Source organism: Zea mays, chromosome 7, assembly GCF_902167145.1.
Source record: "Zea mays cultivar B73 chromosome 7, Zm-B73-REFERENCE-NAM-5.0, whole genome shotgun sequence".
Taxonomy (NCBI): domain Eukaryota; kingdom Viridiplantae; phylum Streptophyta; class Magnoliopsida; order Poales; family Poaceae; genus Zea; species Zea mays.
This window is the reverse complement of record NC_050102.1, coordinates 111,464,616-111,481,478: the sequence shown is the minus strand read 5'-3', so window position 1 is coordinate 111,481,478 and position 16,863 is coordinate 111,464,616. Positions and strand designations below refer to the sequence as shown.

The 16,863-nt window shown below is 44.0% G+C and overlaps 1 protein-coding gene and 1 long non-coding RNA gene across 2 annotated transcripts; one reads left to right on the top strand and one right to left on the bottom strand.

Annotated features, from left to right (window-relative positions):
• Positions 1–7,642: 7,642 nt before the first annotated feature.
• On the bottom strand, positions 7,643–10,534 carry LOC103632709 (uncharacterized). The gene is made up of 3 exons (XR_004851497.1): positions 10,372–10,534; positions 7,949–10,275; positions 7,643–7,815 (listed from the first exon to the last, which is right to left on the bottom strand). It is a non-coding gene; the product is annotated as an uncharacterized lncRNA (long non-coding RNA).
• Positions 9,198–12,050, top strand: LOC103632710 (type IV inositol polyphosphate 5-phosphatase 9). The gene is made up of 8 exons (XM_008654455.3): positions 9,198–9,396; positions 9,508–9,647; positions 9,771–9,878; positions 9,972–10,287; positions 10,407–10,591; positions 10,876–10,984; positions 11,115–11,266; positions 11,429–12,050. The coding sequence occupies exons 1-8, from the start codon at positions 9,337–9,339 to the stop codon at positions 11,571–11,573; spliced, it is 1,215 nt and encodes a 404-aa protein (XP_008652677.1). The 5' UTR covers positions 9,198–9,336; the 3' UTR covers positions 11,574–12,050.
• The last annotated feature ends 4,813 nt before the right edge of the window (positions 12,051–16,863 follow it).

Sequence of the window (16,863 nt, the reverse complement as noted above, 5' to 3'; positions counted from 1 at the left end):
TGCGTCTAAGTGTGCTTGAGTGAGCTTTGCTACGTGTCTCACCTTTTATAGCTGAAGGGGGGCACGTACAATGGTGCTGAGCCCCGACATGTGGGCCAGGGGTAAAACAGAGGGAATAATATAGAAGTATCCAATGCCAGTGTCGCCCAGAAGATCTCTGAGCGCCATAATATCCATAGTGCATACGGTATTGATATCCTGCGCTGCTTCCTCGGTAACGTGCGAGTGATGATGAGCATAGTGTACTCCGCAGCATGGGTGCACTGCCTATCAACGGAATGGACAGGCACGCCGCCTATAGGATGGCCTGGTTGCCGCCCGTCAGCGGAGTGGACAGGGCACATTAAATGCTGAGGCGGCACATCGCCTGCCAGTGGTGTGGCAGGGCTCATTAAATGCCGAGGCGGCACATCACCTGCTAGTGGAATAGACAGGCGGCGCGCCTTATCCGCAATAAATGCAGCGCCGCGTGGCCCAGAGGCCTTACGTCAGGCTCCGCCCGCTGGCTTACGTCATGGGCAGTAGGCCACGTGGCAGCCTCGGGTCTCCGCCTGAGCGGGGAGTAGAAGTGTACATGGTATGGTCCGGACACGTGTCGGCTCTGGGCCCCCGCCTGGCCTTGATTAAGGCCTGGGTATTCTTTGTCCCAGAATCCCGGGACCCTGCTGAGGGTGGCCTGGACCCTACACAGAGAGGTCCGGGACCCGTCCCGGGGGTCCGGTCTGTACCCACGGAGGTCCTAGACCCTGCCCGGAGGTCCGGTCCCGATATGCAGGGGTCCAGCACTTTCCCATGGGAGTCCAGACCCACCATTGATACCTTGGAGGATATTGTCTTCCCTGGTCACGTGGCGACCCCGGAGCCGTCCACGTGGTGGGGTCAGGTACTGTTTACCATGCGACTAGAGATAGTCGCGCGGGCACCGTGCCTTCTTACTGCAGTAAGGGGTACCCCTGTTTCAGGGTACCGTCAAATGTTATATATGATCATGTTCCATTAATACAGTTGGTTTAATTATTGTTCATGATAAGATTATTATATTAATTAGAACATGGAGAACTACCCAGGAAAACAGTGGTACCACAAGGGTGGAATGGGATGTCCTTAGCCAAGTAATTAGGAAAGCTAGAGAGAGATTACATTATCTGAAAGGGGCAAGCGGGGAGGCATCGCTGCAGAGTATAGGGAGGTCCTTGGGTCGAACTGTCTGTAAAGCTTTTCGGACGAGAGATTCATATGCTTTCTTCTTCCTAAATCCATAGTGGGGTTTCTCGAACTAGTGGAACTTTGGGAAGGCCTCGTAGTGCTACCCTGCCTCGTCTCCTCGGTAGAGGTGAATGGAAAGTCGTGATCCCTTGGCAATTGGGTAACACAACTTGTGGGTAAAGATGTGCAACCTCTCAGAGTGTAAAACTGGTATATCATCCGTGCTCACCGTCATGAGCGGCTCAGACACTCACATGATTAATTTATGGAATTAAACTTAATTTATCATTTGCATTGCATTATGGATTTTATTATTAATTGTGATCTCTTATTTAATTGGGTCTATATCTACTTACACTTAGTAAATGCTAATAAAACTTTGACCAACTTTAAAAGCAATGTTCAGCTTTAACCATCTTCTTTGTAATCCTTACACTTCACATGAGCCCCCACCATAAGTGAGCTCATGCACATTATTCCCCACAACTTGTTGAGTGATGAACGTATGTGAGCTCACCATTGTTGTACTCACATCTCCCAGATCAAGAACAGGTATCGCAAGATGAGGAGCATGAAGGAGGTCTCGATGAGTTCGTGAGAGGGCTAGGCCGTCGTCTCTAGTCAACTATGGTTGTTGGATCGTTGTCTTCGTATGATGTAATTATTTATGTATTTTGTACATAAATTTTATTATATAGTAAAGATGTGACATTCGTTTCTATGCCATGAATCATCATATGTATGAGACTTGATCCTATCACACATTTGATTTGTGCCTGGATTTGCCCTTAAATTCGGGTGTGACAAAACCTCACTCAGAAAATTATGTCTACACATTTTTCTCACCATATAAAGTCAAACTAGTGCAGTCAAATCATCTACTATGTATTATGTAGAAACAAACTTTGTTTACATGGGATTTTCAATATACTCCCTCTGGTCACAAATACTTGATGATTTGACCAAAAACTGGTTACTTTTTTAAACTTTGACCATTAATAGTAATAAAAGAGCATTTATTTTCAAGACAAATACATCATACTCATAGATTTATTAAAATTATCGTCTTCTAAAAAATACTACCTCCATTTTTTATTTGTCGCTGGGTAGTTCAACTTTATACTACAAACGACAAATAAAAAAGATCGGAGGAAGTAGTATCTAAGTTACAACCCGTGGACCACTAGAAGTCAATGGCATCAAGTATTGAGATCGAAGGGAGTAAGCCAGCCTCTTATCTTTTTGTGCAGTTAATATGTGCACAAATTTGGTACTCTGTATTATCACATTGATTTCATTTGTCTAGTATGAATTTCTAAACACATTTTAGAGCTCTGTTGTAGCTAACATAATAGTCACATGTTTTTGTTTATTACTGGTTGTGGTATATCTTTCCATCTTTCTCTATGCCTTGCATGGGCTTGTTTTAAGATTCATTTTATTGTTCTACGCACAAAATTGGTACAATTCAGGTGTGGTGTACCACTCTGTACTTGCTCTAGACTTTATAAAATATATGCAGGTACTGTATAATATTGGAAAAAGGTTCGATGTATGTATGTTTAGTGTTAGACATGTGTGCATTGTAATGGGCTTAGGCCCACATATGTTTCTACATATTAATACAACATCCAAACCCTAGTTAGGGTTTCCAATCTAACATGGTATCAAGCCTCTCTCTTCTTCTTCTCTCTCTCCTAGCAGTAGCTGTTGACAGTGGCGGAGTCAGGCATGGGGCCACTAGGGCTCAGTCCCTACTCTTGGGTAGAAAAATTGCTAGGGGCCTAAATATGTTTTGAAGGAATGAGAGAATTCGTATAATCCGTTTATGGTCATATGTGCCATTATCTATGCATTTGCACGATTTAAGATTTTCTAGCTGATATAAATTTTTGTTAGTGTTATATCGGGCCCTACATTTAGAGAAATCCTGACTCCGCCACTGGCTGTTGACCCTCTCCTTCCCCACATGGTTGGCCTCTCCTAGGCGGATGTCTCCGCCAGCGCCACCGGTGCCTCCTCCAGCGTGGCCCCATCTCGTGCACTGACGACTCCACCCGTGTTCGTGCTCACCTCTTCTCCCTCGGCGACGCTAGCTTCCCCCACGGCATAGACACGTCCTACCTCCCTCTTGGCGTCGCTCGCTCCACCCCCCCCATGGTGTGATTGCGTCCAGCTGCCTCCCTCCTAGCACCACCCCCACAGCATGGACGCTCCCGCTCGACTCCTCGACGTCATCCCCTACCCTAATGGTGCGGATGCGCTTGGCCTACTCCCTCTTGGAAACATGTCTAGCCTCCTCCCTCCTAGCGTTGCACCGACGCGCTCAGGTAGGTGCTCGCAGTTCCTGGCACCATCGTCGCCCTTGCTCCCATCCTCCTCAGCATCGGCGCACACACTTTTCTCATGGCCCAGGCTAAGGCCACCCTAACCGTGGCGCGCTAGTCCTCGGTCGACTCCTCCCCACCGAGGCATAGGCACCCCCATCTCCCCACGCCCTACTTCCACACGTCAGCACCCTTCCTACTCCTGCTCGCGAGCACCTTCCGCCGACACATATTCCCAATCCCGTCGGCGAGCGCATCCCCCCCACTCCCTCTCCCCTACTACGCAGTCCCTTCCTCGATGTACAACCCTCTCCCCACTGTGCATCCCCTTCCCAGCATCTCCTTGAGCCCGGCGCCTCTCCCTACGCTAGGACTTCCCTCCAACAACATGTAGGGCCTTCCCTCCACCGGCATCTCCCCAACCCGATGACTCTCCCCACGTAGGGCCTTCCTCTCCATTGCACTCCACCCCATCCCCTTGCCAAACCCTACTCTTCATCTCATCCTCCCATGGCAGTCCGCTCGCCAATGGTGGCCCCCGTGCCCATCCCAGTGCCTCTGTGGGGGTGCCTCCCATGGCTCTCTCCTTGTACCCCCTATCCTCGCAGCCCACCCCTATTACTCCCATCGACTGAGTCAGTAAATATGGTGTCTCGTACCACACCACTCCTAACCCCGACAATGTATATTTACTCGTCCCCACAGCCCCACATTCCCTTCTTCCATCATTATCGGCAATTGGTCGACTTTGACTGTCCCATTAGTAGGCGACACAGTTCTTTGAGGTCCTTTGTACCTCAACAATATCCTTGTTGCTCCCAACATCATATAGAATCTTCTCTCGATTCACCGCTTCACCAATGACAACCACTGTTCCATGGAGTTTGATCCATGGGGCTCATCATACGGGATCTTACAACTCGTGTCATGGTCGCATGTTGCGACAGCTATGACCCCCTCTATTCTATTCGCTTTCCCACCCCACCTCCCTCATCCTATGTTGCCACATCATACGTTCTCGCCGCCACTGCCTCTGCCTTCACTTGGCACTGTCATCTTGGCCACCCCGACCACAATGTCCTCTCCACACTTGTCCACCTCGACCATTCCCCGCCCCGCGGCAACACCGCCTCGCCTTTCCATGCATGACAGCTTGGTCGCCACACTCGCTTACCCTTCACCTCTTCTGTGTCCTACACTGCTCACCCCTTTGATCTCGTCCATTGTGACCTTTGGACATCCCCGATATCGAGCCTTTTCAGTAACCCATACTATCTTGTAATCCTAGATGACTTCTCTCACTACCTTTGGATTTCTCCCCTCCGTCGTAAGCCTGACACCTTCCCCACCATATCCCAATTCTTCACATGGGTGTTGACTCAGTTCGGTTGCACCATCCGAGGTGTTCAGTGTGACAAAGGGTGGGAGTTCGATAACTCAACATCTTGTGCCTTCTTTACCTCGCACACATGCAACTACATATGTCATTTTCTTACACCTCCCCTCAGAATGGTAAGACTGAGCGCATGATTCGCACTAAACCAACCTCATTTGCATCCTCCTATTTCAGGTCTCCCTTCCTGCTAGTTACTAGGCTGAGGGACTCCACACTACCGCCTACCTCTTGAACCGCCTCCCCCCAAGGCGGTCAGTCATCTCACTCCTTTCTTTGCCCTCTTCAGCACCGCCCCTTCCTATACGCACCTCAGCGTCTTTGGCTGTCCTTTGCAATCCTGACACCACCACCTCCGCTCCCCACAAACTTTTGCCCTAATCCACTTGCTATCTTTTTCTTGGTACTCCTCTGACCATAAGGTGTACCGATGCCTTGATCTTCTCACCCACCACATCATCACTCAACATGCTGTTTTTAATGAGGATGCTTTTCACCTTGCAAGCTCCTCCCCACCTCCCGACCTTGACACGCTCCTAGACGCTGACCCTTTCGCCGCCACCTATTTATTTACCCACGGTCCCACTAACACCTCTCGCGCCACACATGGCCCCATCGCGTTTGAGCATGCCTCGTGCGGTCTCACCGCCTCTGATAGTGCCATGTTTGGCCCTGCCACCTTCGATCACACCATGTGTGGCCCAGTCGCCTTCGACCGTGCCCCACACGACACTGTCACCCTTGGTCGCGCACGTGTGGCCCTGTACTTACCAGCGCCTATGACTCGTTTCGCCAATCTCGCCAGCGTCTACCAGCGACATGTGCATCACAGTCCATCAGTTTAGTCTATTGACGAGCAACCTAGTGCATCACAGTCCATCAGTTCGATCTATTTCCCTCTCTATATAAGGAGAAGGATTATATCAATTAAAGGTAAGTAAGAGATAGGAAAACCCTTCTCTCTTGCCGGGGGTCCTTGGTACAATGACCATAAAAGTGCTTGGTGCTCGTCCATTAACCCGACGTCGAGGGGAGACGATTACCCTTCGCTTCTTCCAGGTCTTTGCCTCGTTCTCTGTAGACCGCGCCGGAGGAAAGGGACAGCTAGAGGCAAAACCGTTGGGGTATTCGGTCTCATGAGCCCGAAGCCCCGCTGTGGACTTGGCCTTCGTTGCCCGCCGAACCTGACTGGGGTAGCAAACCCTTCGCAACATGAGAACTTCGCATATTCGGTAGGGTCCCCATTCTCGGACTTAAATGTATTGTGTTGGAGCCCAAATTCACAGACAAGGTTTGTTTGCGGTTGTCGGATGATCGAGGTCGATGTCTGTTTCGGCCTTCGTTCCCAACAATAAAGTGCACATGCATCTAACAGCTCTATAGTGGTCTTGTGGTTGGTCTTTGGTGCATTTCAAGGAAAGAAACATCGCTGGATAAATTGTCATCCTTCAACAGATCATGAATTCCCAAGGTAGCTAGTCTCAGCTCACACTGGTACGATAAACAGCCAGTAAAGTGTAATACCAATTTCTTACTATGTGTTAATGAGACATTTTTTATTTCAGTTGAACTCCTAACAGCATCTTGCCATGCTGATATTTGCTTCATGCTGATATTTCAGTTGAGTCCGCGCGCCGAATATGCAAAACAATATTTTTGGTGTAAGTGCCCGATTCTTGCCATGCTGATATTTGCTTCATGCATGATGATCAATGAAAAAAAAAAGAACCTGGACTTGTTCCCTTTTAAATGGCCATAATGATTGATTTACCGAATGTCCTATTATTTATCCGTTTAGATATGCAACATTCATTTAAAATGGAGAATTATGCAGCCGAGAGTTCAGCTCCCTTCAATTCGGCGCTAGCATTACAAGCAAAACTTGTATTAAAAAAAAGCATCACAGCATCTTGGTCATTGATGGGTCTGCAAACCTAAAGAATATGAATCAATTATCCCTCTCTCTCTCTCTCCCTCTCTCTCTCAGTTACACAAAATACATGTGGTGCTTAGATCATTTGAATGTATCCTTATGTTACGAGTGATCAGTTCATAATTTCTAGATCGCTCATACTTCTTAATTGTCACTAATTTCCCAGGTTGCTGAAGGTTGGGTAAGAGGTATGGTCATGCATCCAATCCAACCATACAGATTCGAGTCTTATCTAACCTGAATTCCGGTGTCTATCACTTCTCATCCTAAAGAAGAAGAAAAAAAAAACCAGTTTTGATCCTCCTAGGTCGCCATTCTTTTTAACTCGCGCCAGCACAGACGGAATCCCACTGCAATGCCCATTCAGGCATCTTGCAGTTGCAGCTACAGGTTTTGCCACAGCTGTGCCTGTGCGTAGGCTTCCGATCCACAGCTGTGAGCTGTGCGTGGCTGCATGCCAGTGTGTGTACTGTAGGCTTGTCTTGTCTACCAGAGAAACGCACGGACAGAATTCCTCCTGCTGCGTCGGAAACGGTATTTATTCGGTAATCAGTTTTTTAGTCGTTTTTCTTTTATTGTGATATAGAATATACAATACAAATTTGTATTCTTGTTTTTAACATCCAGCTTGTTAAGATTCATAAAAGTTAAACCTCAAATTTATCCTATATTTTCTCAAATAATAGATATAAACTTCGGTATGGATTCGGAAACAAATTCGGTAATTTTTTCAACTTTTTGTGTTGTAGGGAGCAAATAATACATAAAATAATTTATGTAATATTTTATTCATATTTGTACTAATGTGCTTGATAACATAAAAAAAGATGAACATCAAATTTTATACATATCTATTTTAAAATATTAAATTTGTTCTAACAGTTCAGATTACCACTTTCATCCCTACGTGGGTGGGACCATCCTTCCTTCCTGCTTCCCTGGCTCTCCGTCTGATGCTGAAAAAGAACGATGGTGGTTTCACGAGATGAGACTGGTCGCTTGTCTAATGCATAAAAATGTGGCAAATGCCGAGCTGAATTTTCTGCAAAAAAAATAAAAATAAAAATGAACGGTGGGCACTGGTCTTACCTATAGAGGTAGGTGCTTGCCGGTCTCTTTTCTTCTTCATCTTTTCAATCCTCCATATTTTTTCCCTGCTGGACCGAACTTTGAAATATCTAGTTTAGTTGGCCCAGGAACTCACCATGTTTTACAAGAATGCTCCTTTTGAAATATCTGCTGAAGATAGAAGCACACAGCCAGCCTGATAAGAAATTTGAAATATCTAGTTTAGTTGGCCCAGGAACTCACCATGTTTTACAAGAATGCTCCTTTTGAAATATCTGCTGAAGATAGAAGCACACAGCCAGCCTGATAAGAAATTTGAAATATCTAGTTTAGTTGGCCCAGGAACTCACCATGTTTTACAAGAATGCTCCTTTTGAAATATCTGCTGAAGATAGAAGCACACAGCCAGCCTGATAAGAAATTTGAAATATCTAGTTTAGTTGGCCCAGGAACTCACCATGTTTTACAAGAATGCTCCTTTTGAAATATCTGCTGAAGATAGAAGCACACAGCCAGCCTGATAATAAGAAATTAAGAATGCTCCTTTTGCGGAGTCAGGGAGAGGGTAAGCATACTAGCACACTTGCGTTAAGAAACTGCGCATAATTAAGCGCATTAACGCCCTAGCAGAATTGTTTTTTCAGGCCTATAAAGCCGGCCTACGCTACCTGCAAGATCGATCTATCACGTACGCAGCAAAGAAGCCGGTAGTGTACAGCCTTGAGATATCTATATATCTGTGTTTTTTTTTTCAAACAACACACACAGAAGAAAAATATAGGGACAAGAGTCCAAAACCCTTGCAAAAATAAAGACGCAAGTTGCGTGATTGGATTGCCAAAAAAAAAAAACAACCCAAGGGTAGCGCAAGTGCATAAGAAACAGATAACAATAACAACATATGTTAGGTAGACAAGTTGCGCAAGTGTGCCTTTGTCTCTTCCCGCCCGGCCTTTACTCAACACAGGCACACAGCACGGTGGTGGTCTTACTACCCAGCCAAACCCATCAGGCATATGACAGTGCAGCTTGCCAATCAGATCACTCTGGATTGCATACCCATATTGCTTCTTGTGTGCCATTTGTTAGAAAGAAAAAAAGATAGCATGTTAATCTTCATGTATTTGCACTGCATGCAGTGGGCCGGCGCAGGCAATGCTGGAAAAAAAATAAAAAATTTAGCTGTTGTCTGCCTGTCTTTGTTATTACGATGAGAGCCAGCAGGTGACCAGGCTGGTCCATAAAAACCTTGACACGCAGTATACTGTGTGGATGTTCTGAAGAGCTCTGCTTGATATGTCGACATCACAGTTGCTGGTTTTCTCCCTTTGTTTCCTTGCTGTTTCCTTTAGTTATATATAACGCATGCAGCGCCTTGCCATGTTCGGTTACTACATGGTCGTGCATGCATGAATGCTCGCTCCTGCATGCTACTATTAAACAAGGAAGCCATGGGAGAGAACAGGAAGGTGAGAGACCGGCCAGTGATGAGCAGACACGCACCTGTATATCTATTCGTTTCTCTCGTCTCTGTTAGCAAAGCTGAAGCATACAACAATTGTATGCCGTTCTTGTTGTAGATCACCCGCGGGTCAAGGCTGGTGACAAACAAGCTGCTGCACCGCTGCCAGCAACTGCATGGCCACGGATCTGTATCTGGGGTTTCTGAAACCTTGGGGAAGAGACCCTTGAATGGGAACAAGGATACACTTGTGTACAGGTAACCTGCACTGCCGCGCGCCTTGCATTTTTCGTCCTACTTTTTCCTTCCATTCGTCATAGCCTTCTCATGCATGCATCCCCTGATGGCCTGATCTTTCTTTTTTCACCTGGGCATCTGAAGTGTGTTTGCCAGCACCTGGAATGTCGGCGGCGTTACACCATCCGATGGCTTGGACTTGGAGGATTGGCTGGACACAAGGGCTAACGCCTACGACATCTACGTCCTAGGGTAATAACCTGTGAACGAACGACTAGCTCATGCATACCCTGCTGATTAAGATTCACCACTCTCAGTCTCATCTGATGACGCTTTACTAATTAGGTTCCAGGAGATAGTGCCACTGAACGCGAGAAATGTGCTGGGTCCTAGGAAGAGCCGCGTGTCTGCCAAGTGGAACTCGCTGATCGGGGAGGCGCTCAACAGAAGGTGTCGAGAAGAAGGCGGGGCGAACACGAACAGCAGCGCCAAGGACGACGAAGGCTCTGTGGAGGGATCACAGGGCTTCAGATGCATCAGGAGCAAGCAGATGGTCGGCATCTTCACGTCGGTGTGGGCGAGAAGCAGCCTTAGGCCGCTCATCCGTCACCTGGATGCGTCGTGCATCGGCTCGGGCATCATGGGCTGCCTAGGGAACAAGGTAATAAGCGCGTAAGATAATACATGGACGGACACAAGAGAGAGGCACACCTGCGTGCGAAGAGATCATTAATTCGATCGTCACCTGGATGGCGTGTGTGGGTTGCTTTGCGCATGCAGGGCTCTGTTTCGATCCGGTTCGTGCTGCACGACACGAGCTTCTGCTTCGTCTGCTGTCACCTGGCTTCAGGCGGCAAGCAAGGGGACGTGCTGCTGAGGAACTTGGACGTCGCGGACATACTTGCAAGGACAAGGTTCCCTGGCCCTGCAGCTCACGAGTTGCCGGAGAAGATCCTTGATCATGAGTAGGTGTACATTAGCTCACCCTTCAAACTGCTTCAACCTCAGCCTCATATTTCCATCTTCTAGAATATGGATTCTACTATAAGTGATCCCTAAACTAATGCTTTAGTCTGATGTGACATGTTTAAATTTTTACTAAATGTGCCTGTCTCCTTTGTGAATGAAAAAAAAACGAAGGGGGGTATCCGAAATGGCATCACGCATAAACTGCAGACATCACCCTGTGCACCATGTCTCTGTGGACTGTTTATCCAAACAATATGTGTTTTCTTTCCCGTTTGTGCAGCCAAGTGGTTTTGCTCGGTGACTTGAACTACAGGATATCCCTGGAGGAGGCCGAGACGAGGTCGCTGGTGAGAGCCAAGAGATGGCCCGTCTTGTTGGAAAACGATCAGGTTTTTTCTTCTTCTACTTCTTCTTTATGACGAGATATATATACTCAGCTTGTCATCCTAATCTTTTTTTTCTGAATGTTTAGTATTAACGTTGCGGTGCCTCTCTCTCTCTCTCTCTCCGATCACACAGCTGCTGTTCGAGTTCTCGAGAGGGCGGCATTTTGAGGGCTGGCAGGAAGGCCTGATCACCTTCTCCCCCACCTACAAGTACCAGCCCAACTCCGACCAGTACCACTGGTGCTTCGACAGTGCGGGCAGCGACAAGAAGCGTGCTCCAGCATGGTCAGCTCGCCTTTCTTGTTCGAGAAGATCTTTCGCAAAAGAAAGAAAGGAAAAAAAACAAGAAAGAAGAAAAAAAAAGCTCTTCGATAGATAACAAGCAGCAAAAGTCATGTACACTGAATCCTGCAGATGGGCATGCTTTCTTTCCCTTTGTTATTGCAGGTGCGATCGCATTCTGTGGCGAGGCAAGGGGCTGAAGCAAGTGCAATACGAGACGTGCAGCTACAGGCTGTCGGACCACCGGCCGGTGAGAGCGGTTTTCCACGCCGAATGCGACGCGTTATCGGAGGCGGTGTCGCACAAGTAAAAACATTGCCAGGCTGCTACCCCGCCGCACAGAGCGCCCAGCAGCAAGCAAAGCGACTGATGTGATGAGACGTCTATTCAACCAGAGAGTGATGGATATGGACGACGGCGCGCGAGTGCCGCCAAATCGAGAGAGAACTGGACGCAAGATTGGACCAAGCGAGTAGAGCCAAGAAGAGATTTCTTCTGAGACGAACATGAAGTTGTTGTTGTTTTTTTTTTCTGTCTCTCTGTCTCTCCCTCTGAACGCCGATTGAGTTGTGTGCAGAAGAGGTGCATGGGGATAGAGTACCGGGATCCAAGAAGAGGTGCTGGTTTTTTTTGGCATTGTTCTGTTGGTGGCGGTGTTCAGATTCTTTTTTCCCTCGTTTAAAAGCTAGCTCCTTCTGGGCTTTGGGCTTGTGTCTGAAAGAATATCAGAGCCTAAAAACGGCATCTGCACATTCTGTTGCTTAATAGATTGGAGATTACCGACTAAGGCCCCATTTTATTAGTCACTAAACTAAACTTTAGTGTGTTTGGTTCCAGTGACTAAACCGGACTAAAGTGCATTAATTGCTGTGAATAATGACTGTATTACCCCTATTAATTAGTGAATGTTTGCTGCAAGAATAAAGTGGAGAGAGCAAATAAGATAAAAATAATACTTTAGTTTCTTTTAGTCACCCCTTAGTCACCATGTTTGCTTATTTAGGGGCTAAAAGTAACTAAATTTTGGTCACCCTACACCACCAAACGGTACCTAATTAGGATGGATGGATAGTTGTGTCATTGTTTTTTCTGTCATTGTTTTTCAATTTGGAGCGTGCATGATGGAAATTGGAAACGTTACCTGGGCTGGGGAAACCTCAACCAAACCATAAAGGTATAAACAAGTCGATCTGCTGTCTAGAAACAACCAGACATTGGAGATTTCGAGAGAGAAATAATCATAAAGTGGACAATCGATGACAACTATACTACCTGATTGGTCTGAAGTGCGTATAGAAGCAATACCAGAACACTAAGAGTGTGTTTGGTTTGAGGAATGAAGTGATCTATCTTTTTCTCACTCTTCACTTTTTATTTGGTTTGTGGAATAGAATGAGTTGATCCATCATCACCTCATTCCTCATAAACTAATAATTAGTATATACATGAGGAGTGAGTTGATTCCAACAAAATTAATGGAATGAATTTATGATGCACCACCTCATGAAGCATAGAGTGACTCCACAAACCAAACACACCATAAAAGTGGGAGAGGGTCAGGCTCGGTCCGTGCCACCCGGATCGGATTAACTTATTCTCATCATGTGTTGTTATTTATCTAATCACGAACGATTTTTTAGCTATTGTTTAGAAACGGGTCCAGACCCCTTATATATATGAAGGGGTACGGCTGATTGAGAAACTCACGAACACATTTCAATCGAACCAATTATTTTCTTTTTCATTCCAATCCTAAGAGTAGATGTAGCATAGTTCTAGTTATATTTTTCACTATATCCACCTTCACCCCTATTTGACTTTACGTCGTCTATATTCGTCTTGGGTGACATGTCGATTTCAAGACGACCATAGGATGATCTAGTTGTCCATTTAAGATACTCTACTTTGACTGTCTCTTAATTCCAGCCACTCGATGAAGGCTCAGCGCTCATCTTCATTGCTCCTAGCCCATCGGTACGAACCCGCGCCATCTTCTACTTCACCTACTCCTATTAGCTTAAGCTTTTAGATTGAACTGGTTGGTACATGCAACTTAATACACACCACAAGCCGAAAGATAAGATTGCACAACACAAGCTCGTACTCTGTTTAGTCGACTGGCTCGTATCAAAACACTACACATATTGATAATCAGTCCAGTCTAAATTTTGTATTAACACTTGTATCTGAATTAACGCCGACCACAAGGTATAAGTCAACCTTATAACACTTCCTCCGATCATTGTGGTTAGTCTAAATTTCGTTCATATCTTCTATGTGTTTTGCGACGCGGCAACCGCTGTCGTCATGAGCAAAACATGCATTGTCAGCGTGACAACCTCCAATAATGAAAGGCGCGAGAGAGGTCACAAATTCAAACTTGACTCGTTCCTGGATTTACATCATGTCGACTAGCTGAGCTGATCTGATCTGTGCAGACCAGTGCAATTGGGCGGCTAGTTAACAGCGAAATGACACGGCAAAGATCTGGTAGGATAAGCGACTGACCTGGCGTTACTTGATGCAGTAATATGATGGACTATTCCTTGCTACAGTTTCATCAAAGAAAAAAATTGCAAATAATCAAAAGGAGATAGAGATTGAAAAAAGAAGAACAGTTTCGTACTTATGATGATAGCGAAACAAGTGAAAGAGCACAAGAGGATACGATCCGAAAATGTCGTCGCACTATTATCTGTCCCAACTTCAGAAGCGTTATATCAGCAACACCCACTCCTTAACTATATGATATCCTTGGGGTCACCTAGGAGAGGTGATTAAGGAAGTTACCATGCATGGTTCTGTATGTGGCTCTTCGGTATATAGTGGGGTGATTACTGATTAGCTACATATAGTAAGTGATTGTTGTTGTGCAACGTCATTTATTTATTTATTTATTTATTTATTTATTTATTTATTTTTGTTGAAGAAGGCAAGTGGTATGAGTGGTATTATCAACGCTACGACTGAGATGGACCAGTGCTGTCACTAACATACTAGTATTGCTTTCAGCTTAAAAGTAAAACACCCAACAAAAAGCTACTCCCTACGTTCTAAAATATTAATCGTTTTAACTCTTAATTTTTATGCCTATATTTAAACGAATGAAAATCATTTACATATTTGCCAAAGAAAGAACCCTGCACATATGCACACGTCTATCCCTTTTGCAGCCCAATGGCGAGTTCGATTCTGATTAAATCAGATGCACTGTGCGTAGGATGGTAAGGATGGTAATAATGCACTGTGCGTAGGATGGTAAGGATGGTAATAGATCGTGATCTAAATACTTCTTTATAAAATAGTAGGATCGTAAATAAATTTTAGTTCAAAAATAAATATAAATAGAGTCTGATCTTAATCTCTTAAATTTTATAGTGTAACATTTAGAGCCTATTGTCACGTACGACCGTCTCACCGTGCAAATCAGAAGAAAAAAAACTCACAATATAGATAATTCTTTTCACCGCACAAGACATGGACACCGCAAGAATAAACTACTTTTTGTTTTTTAACACGGCTAGCCTAAAATAAAGAGACAAATTGTGTGTGTCCATACTTTATGACTTAACTATAGATTTATCTCTTTTTTCAAGTTTGTGTCAGTGTACTGTTTTTTAAATAATGCTAAAGTTTGTCCCTCACTATCGGAATTTGACTCTTTGCCGAGTTCCAAATTCTTTGCCGAGTGTTTTTTTGGGCACTCGGCAAAGAGCTCTTTGCCGAGTACCACGCAAAAAACCCTCGGTAAAATATAACACTCGGCGAAGAAGCTCTTTGCCGAGTGTTTTATTTTTGACACTCGGCAAAGACAATTTAAAAATCACATTTTAAAGCAGTAAATTAATTCAAATGAAAAAGTTTTCAACTACAAATTTGTATAAGTCATCATGATGTACAATTTATATATTGAACATTTCTTCATATGACAAAATGAAAATAAATTTTTTCATAAAACCTATATATCTCTCATAGTTTATGACGTATAGAATTTGTGCATATTGTTAGAACCATCATGTGAGATGAACAAATGACCAAACAACCAAAAAACTTTGTAGATCTTGAGAAGTTATAGAAGTTTGTAGTTGATAACTTTTTCATTTGAAGTCATATTGTCAGCGAAAACTACGTCTGAATTTAAAAAAATTAAAATTTGAATTTTGAAAACAACCTCGAAAGAAAAAACCACCAACATGAAAGTTGTAGGTATTGAAGAGTTATGAAACTTTGTAGTTGACATTGTTTTAGTTTGAAATCATCTTGTTATGCAAAACTTGTTTGAATTTTGAAATTTGAATTTTTCAAACTATCTCGGATGGAAAAACCACCAAAATAAAAGTTGTAAGTCTTGAAATGTAATGAAACTTTGTAATTAACAACTTTTTGATTTGAAATCATATTATCATTGAAAAATTCATGTGAAGTTTCCAAATTTAAAATTCAAATTTTGTAAACGGTCTCGGATGTAGAAACTATTAAAATAAAACTTGTAGATCTCAAAAAGTTATGCAACTTTATAGTTGGTCAAATTTTCAAATGAACTCATTTAGTGCCTTAAATAATCAAATTACTCTCGATTTGTTATAGTACATGGGGAATGAAAACGTAATATAGACATAATTGTTGTAGTAGTGTAGTGGTATTGGAGGGTATGCGCGAGAGGGAGGTTGCGAGTTTGAATCCCACCATTCACTAAACATATAAATTTGATTCAAAATAATAGTGAAAATGATAGAGCATAGGGTAAGGTAATAGGTATGGTTGAAGAGTAGTTCCTATAATTTAAAAACATGTTTTGCTGTTTTTTTTTTAAAAATCGATTCTTAATTTGCCAAGTGTTTTTCTTTTGCCGAGTGCTTTTCGACACTCGGCAAAAAAAAGTAAAATAGCCTTTGCCGAGTGTATTAGACACTCGACAAAGAACGTGATTCCGGTATTGCCTATTTCGTTCACACTCTCTAACCGTGTTAACTTTTAACGAAGAAGACAAATTTACCCTTGTACACATGCCCCTACTTTTAGGCTAAATATTGTTAGTGATACTAATACATGTACAGTTCGAATTGTAAAATCGACAGTATTTGAAAGTTTTTAGCTATAATTTGAAATTTGCAAATAAAATTTGACATTTTTTTAAACCAAAATGGCAGCAGCTCCTCCCTGTATATGGCGTGCTACTTGCTCCACTTGTCCTCTACACGCGAGTGGGGTCAGCAAGCAACATGTGGGATAAGAGCTATTTTCAGTTGTGTTTTTTCTAGCAACATGTAAGTAACATTTCATCAGCATTTCCATAATATTTCGGCAATATTTCAACAACATTTCATCACTAAAAATTCAGCAACATGGTAGCACTAATGTCTTACATCAACACAAAAAAATAGAGCAATGTTTAAGCAAAATTCTAACAACATTTGAGCACTAAAATTCAACAAAATAGCATCAATGGTGTTGTTAACTGTAGAAAATGGTGACAATATGTATGTGTTGTTAACTGTAGAAAATTTATGAATAAATTTACCCAGGGATGGCTGAGACGAGTTGTAGAGAAGAACTGTCGACGCATAGGCCACGTAGGGAGGAGGCGTCCTGGTCGTCGC

Bases quoted from the DNA above. Each gene is read 5' to 3' on its own strand.
- LOC103632710 (XM_008654455.3), top strand. From the start codon at position 9,337: ATGAATGCTCGCTCCTGCATGCTACTATTAAACAAGGAAGCCATGGGA. The intron at 9,879-9,971 runs GTAATAACCTGT...TTTACTAATTAG, and splicing joins TACGACATCTACGTCCTAGG to GTTCCAGGAGATAGTGCCAC. The intron at 10,288-10,406 runs GTAATAAGCGCG...TTGCGCATGCAG, and splicing joins TGGGCTGCCTAGGGAACAAG to GGCTCTGTTTCGATCCGGTT.